At 35.0% G+C, this 6288-nt stretch overlaps 1 protein-coding gene across 1 annotated transcript; it reads left to right on the top strand.

The window, feature by feature from the left end:
• Positions 1-4996: 4996 nt before the first annotated feature.
• On the top strand, positions 4997-5420 carry LOC118858185 (40S ribosomal protein S15a-like). Its single transcript, XM_036768652.1, has one exon. It carries the CDS (start codon positions 4997-4999, stop codon positions 5348-5350), a length of 354 nt encoding a protein of 117 aa, XP_036624547.1. The 3' UTR covers positions 5351-5420.
• The last annotated feature ends 868 nt before the right edge of the window (positions 5421-6288 follow it).

The raw sequence follows: 6288 nt of genomic DNA, 5'->3' as shown, positions 1-6288 counted from the left end.
ACCACGCTCCTCTCTCACCCAAGTCCAACAGACTTTTTCTATTGACCTTCAAAGTTGTCTTTGGCATTTGTGGGTTGAGAAGTCTGGAAATCGCCACAGCTGCCAGTGTTTCAGTCCCCTTAGGCCTGCTCCAGGTTTGCTGGGGGCCCCAGTCTATGCCAGCATGACCAGTGTTGGTCTGTGCTCCTCTCCCAGCCCCATGCAATAGGCCTTTCCTGTCGACCTTCCAGGTTGTCTTGGGCTGGAAATTTGTTTCACTCTGTCATTCTGTGGGTTCTGATGCTCTAGAATTTGTTGACAGTTATTTTTTAACAGATATTTGGAGGGGTTTGGGAAAGAGCTCAAGCAAGTTCTTGCTTTTACTCCACCATCTTGGCTCCACCCCCTCTCTCCTTTTTTATAATCAGAAAAGGAATTCTAAATACTCAGGTGAATACTTTATCCTTTACCTTAGAAAATAGAAATGAAACAGTAAGAGTCAATATCTTTTTATATTTTTTTGAGATAAAAATATATACCTGATCCTGGTTGACTCTAGTCAGTTCTGTCAAATTTTCTTTCATGTTCTGAAGAAATGTCTTTGGAGTTTAAAATATGATAATTGAATTTCTTTTGTATATACTGTATTTCAAAATTAGCTTATTATTTAACATGCAAAAGTGACCCTATTGAAATTACACTAATTTCATGGGAAGCATATTAATCTTTTAGACAAAAGATTAGTTTTTAGTATTTAAAATTTTTTTCTTCAATTAATAAGAATTTATTTTCTTTCCATCTCACATTACCTTCCTCAATGAAAAAAAGGATAAAAATAAGTATCAAGTATGCATAGTCAAGCAAATGACTATGGAATATCCCCCACTGGCTATATCCAAAAACAATTGTTGAATTTTATATCTTGAATCCACCATCTCTTCTAGGAGGTAGGTAGCATTCTTCATCAATAGTCCTTTAGAACAGTATGTTGGTCATTGCACTGATCAGAGTTCTTCAATCTTTCAAAGTTGTTTGTTTTTATAATGCTTTTATATTGTTTTCCTTGTTTTTGCTCACTTCACTTGGCATCAATTCAAAAATCTCTTCCTAGGTATTCTCTGAAATCATTCCTATTTATCATTTTTTATCGCTTAATAGTATTCCATTACATTCAAATACCATAATTTGTTCAACCATTCTTCAGTTAATGGTCTCTCTTTAGTTGTTACCACTACAAAAACAGCTTGATACAAATAATTTTGTATATATGAATCGTTTTCCTCATTCTCTGATTTACAGGTTTATTAGTAGTATTATTGGGTCAAAAAGGCATAGCTCCAAATTGCTTAATATTCTTCTTTTCCTGCAACTCCTTCATTTATACTTATCATTTTCCTTTTTTTTTTTTTTTTTGGCAACTTTGCCCAAGGGCATTGTGAGGCTTAAATGAGATAAAAGATATATCACATTTTGCAAACCTTCAAGTACTGTATAAATGTCAGTCATCATTATTATTTTTATTAGCTTAAAATCACCAGAATGGAGGTCTGGTGATGATTTAATTCACTGAGCCATCTACCTCAATCCTGCTGATCACAAGCACTGTCAAGCAAGACAGGTGGGCTGGTAAACATTTAACAACCATGCTCCCTGAGGAAAAAAAGGATTTGCACATTTTAAGTTTAATCTACATTATTAGCACCTTCTTAAATCTAGAGACATTCAATAAAACAATAAACCAAGCCCTTATTTGTAGCTATTGCCAAATTCTGAGGTATAATTGCTCACACTGAAAGTTTAACCATCAACTCCCTCAGGCTGGTTAGGGCTGGTGCCAGAACACTCCTGACTTTGCCAATCTGATGGCTGTAAGATGGAACCTCAGAGCCATTTTTATTTGCTTTTCTTTAACTAGTAGTGATATGTAGCATTGTTTCATATGAGCTGTATTTCTTCCTTTGAATACTGTCTGTTTTATTATCTATCAGATATATGGATGGGAAGAATTTATGAATAAACAAGAGATAGAGAGCATTGTGAGATGTAAAGTGGATAATTTTGATTACATTAAATCAAAAAGATTTTGTACAAAGAAAACCAATGCAGCCAAGATTAGAAGGAAAGCAAAAATTTGGTGGGGGGGGGGGGAAGGGGAAATATTTATAGACAGTTTCTGAGATAAAAGCTTCATATCTCAAATATATAGAGAACCTTGAGAAATTTATAAGAATATGAGTCATTCCCTAACTGATAAATGATCAAAGGATGTGAAAAGGCAGTTTTTGGAAGAAGAAATCAAAGCTACATATAGTCATATGGAAAAATGCTCTAAATCATTATTGAAGAAATACAAATTAAAACAACTCTGAGATACCATCTCCCAGCTATCAGATAGGCTAAAATGATAGAATAGGGAAATGACAAACATTGGCAGGGATATGGAAAAATTGGGACACTAATATATTATTAGTGGAACTGTCAACTGATCCAACCATTTTGGAGAGCAATCTGGAATTATGCCCAAAGAGTTTTAAAAAAAAAAAACAAACCTGTGTATACCCTCTCACCCAGAAATACTACTATTAGGTCAGATTCCCAAGGTGATCAAGGAAAAAGGAAAAGAATCTTTATGTTCTAAAATATTTATAGCAGCTCTCTTTGTGGTTTCAAAGAACTGAAAATTGAAGGGATGTCCATTAATTGGAGAATGGCTGAATAAGTGCGGTACATTTTGTGATGGAGTACTACTGTGCTATAAGACAGGGCTGTCCAACCTTAGGTTCTTATTGAAACAATAGACAATATATTTTGACTTGCCATTTTAGTGAAAGCTCTGTGGTAGTTCAGCTTCATTTACTAAAGCATTTATGTAAATTTCTATGCTTGTAGGCAGGCCGCATAAATCACACTGTGGGCTGCTGCATTTTGGACAGCCCTGCTGTAAGAAATGGTGAGCAGACTGATTTTAGGAAAACGTGAAAAGACTTGCATGAAACAATGCAAAGTGAAACAAGCAGAAACAAGAGAACATATACAGTAACAGCAATATTGTTTGAAGAGTAACTGAATGACTAAGTTATTATAAGCAAGATGAATATTCAAATCAACTACAATGAACCTATGAAGAAAGATGCTATCCATCTCCAGAGAAAGAATTGATATATGGAAGTCTGTTATTGTATGGTTTCACATATATCTGTGTCAAATGTTAGTCTTCTCTAGTTCAGGGTTGAAGGGAAGGAAGGGAGACAGCTCAGAATATAACAAATAAAGAAAGAAAAAGGAAAAAAAAGAAAATTTCATTTTATTTAACCATTTATTAATTGGGAACATTAGAAATTTGAATAGTCCTTCATATATCTTGGAATTAAGACTTTTTTCAGGAAAATTTGCTGCAAAGGTTTTTACCTAGTCAACTGATTTCCTTCTAATCTAAGCTGTATTTGCTTTGTTTGTACAAAAACTTTAACTTTTTGTGTAATAAAAATTGTTCATTTTATCTTCTGTCATTGTCTCTGTTTCTTATTTGGTTATGAACTCTTCTCATATCCACAGATCTGAAAGGTAATTTCTTCCTCCTCTTATTTGTTTATGATGTGATTTCTTATATGTAAGTCATCTAGCCATTTGAAGTTTATTTCAGTGTATGGTGTGAGGTGTTGTTCTAAAACTAATTTCAGCCAGACTCCTTTTCCCAGCAGCTTTTGTTGAATAGTAAGTCCTTACTCCAGTAGACAAGATCTTTGAGTTTAATCAAACAGTAGACAATTAGGTTCATTGGCTTCTGTGTGTTTAGTATCTAATCTATCCCACTGATTGCTCTATTTTTAAGCCGGTGCTAAATTGTTTCAATGATTATTGCTTTGCAGTATAGTTTGAGATTTGATTTGTCTAGCCCTTCTCACTTTTAAAAATTATTTCCTTTAAAATTCTTGACCTTTTGTTCCTCCAGATGAATTTTATTATTTTTTCTAGTTCTATAAAATAATACTTTGGTAGCTTGATTTGGTATAGCACAGAATAAATAAGTATAAATTGTGTTCTTTTTTTTAAAAACAAATCTTATTTGGATAAAATGAGATCATATATATGGACATATGTATATATACATATACACGTATATAACACATAGCTTCACAAACCTTAAAGCATTATAAAAACTGCTGGCTATTTTTATTATCTTTAATATATTGGCTTGACCTTGTTGTTGTTCTTGTTCAATCACTTCACTCATGTTCAACTCTTTGTGACCCCAGTTGGGGTTTTCTTGGCAAAGATACTGAAGTGGTTTGCCATTTCCTTCTCCAGCTCATTTTACAGATGAAGAAAATGAAGCAAACAGAGTTAAGTGATTTGCCCAAGGCCACACAGGTAATGTCTTGAGTCCAGATTTAAATTCAGGAAAATGAGTCTTCCTGATTCCAGGCCTGGTACTCATTCACTGTGCCCCCTACCCTACCCAGGAGCAACTAATATTTTCCCAATTATTTAAGTTTGTCTTCATTTTTCTTCTCTACTCTCTCTTTACAAAGAAAACATGAGTGGTGAGAGAAGTGTACCTAGCACCAGTGTTTTATAATTGATACAATCAGTTCCACTCCCCTAACCTTCCTGCTAGAGATGGCAAATATTTGTTTCAAAGTTTTTCTGTTCTTCAAATTCTTTTCTAAATCTTGATCAAATTAGCATTTTAATGACAGCTTAGTCTATTAGAGGTTCTTAACTTGGGGTATGTTAACTTATTTTTAGAATATTTAATACCTTTACAATCACTTCTATTAGCATGTAACATATGCCTTCCAAAAAGCACTGCACTGTGTGCTATGCAAAATCCCACAATCAAAACCACAGAGATTATGAGGGAAATGGGGTTAGCGGCCAACATTCAAAAATTTTGTCAGTGATACATTTTTTAAAAAGATAGGAATCAAATAAAAACAACAGCACAGTTTTATGCATGTTAAATGGTTAAGGAATGCATAAATAGCTCTTTCCGCCATCTTGCAGCGCCGCCACCATGGTGCGCGTGAATGTCCTGGCAGATGCTCTCAAAAGCATCAACAATGCAGAAAAGCGAGGAAAACGCCACGTTCTCATTAGGCCATGCTCCAAAGTAATCGTCTGGTTCTTAACTGTGATGATGAAGCATGGTTATATTGGAGAATTTGAGATCATTGATGATCACAGAGCAGTAAAAATTGTTGTGAACCTCACGGGCAGATTAAACAAGTGTGGTGTAATCAGCCCCAGATTTGATGTTCAATTGAAAGATCTGGAAAAGTGGCAGAATAATCTCCTACCATTCCATCAGTTTGGGTTTATTGTGCTTACAACCTCAGCTGGCATCATGGACCATGAGGAAGCAAGATGAAAACACACAGGAGGAAAAATCCTGGGATTCTTTTTCTAAGGGTGTAAAACAAACATACAAATAAAATGCTCCAATGGGAAAAAAAAAGAAATGCATAAATATTACAATAAATAATCCTTAACCATGGCTTGTTCCTGGCCCTGGGCTGCCGCTCTGCCTGTATTGCTAGTTCCCAGGTTTGAGGGCAGGATGGCAAAGTCTCCTACAATTTGAGAGTGGAGATGGTTGGAGCATCAGAGGGGCAGAGAAGGGCTACCCAGCCCTCCTCCACACAAAGCTCCTACTGCTGCAGAAAATATACAGTAAATATGGCAGTTTCTCTCAACAAAGACCTGATGTTTGCTTATGGAACTGGGTGTTAGATGGGGGGGGAGGGGGGATGTAGTGCAGTTTTCTCCATTCATGATGGAAGAAATTGTACAGAAACAACCTCAAAATTCAAGTTATGCTCAAAACATTCCCTAAATTAGTCTTGAGGAAACAAATTCACATTTCCAAAATGCACTATAGCAGAACTGACTGTATTTCCATATGACTGGTTTCTTTAAGCATTTTAGAAACACTATTCTCAGAAGAGGTCTATAGACTTCATCACATGGCTAAAGAAGTCCAAGACACACACAAAAAGTTTAAGAACTACTGTCCTAGATAAAAATGTAATTGTTTGTAACTTCTTTTTATTTGTATAAATAAATTATTATTTATTTATTAGTGTAAATAATGGGGTGCAAAAGAGAGGAACTGTTAAGTGATCTTGAGATATTGCTTAAGTGAATTGCTGGTAAATTGGCCTACTAGGAGCTTGGGAGTGTAGGGAAGAAAGATACAAATTTATTAATTGTAAAAAACATTCCAATGAAGGTAAAATTAGGGTCTAAATCTTTTGTTCTTGGTAAAATGAGTTAATTGACATGGTTATCTAGGAGGAGAGTGGGTTG

The sequence above is a fragment of the Trichosurus vulpecula genome, chromosome 7 (genome assembly GCF_011100635.1).
Source record: "Trichosurus vulpecula isolate mTriVul1 chromosome 7, mTriVul1.pri, whole genome shotgun sequence".
NCBI classification, from domain to species: domain Eukaryota; kingdom Metazoa; phylum Chordata; class Mammalia; order Diprotodontia; family Phalangeridae; genus Trichosurus; species Trichosurus vulpecula.
This window is presented reverse-complemented; position numbering and strand designations above follow the sequence as displayed.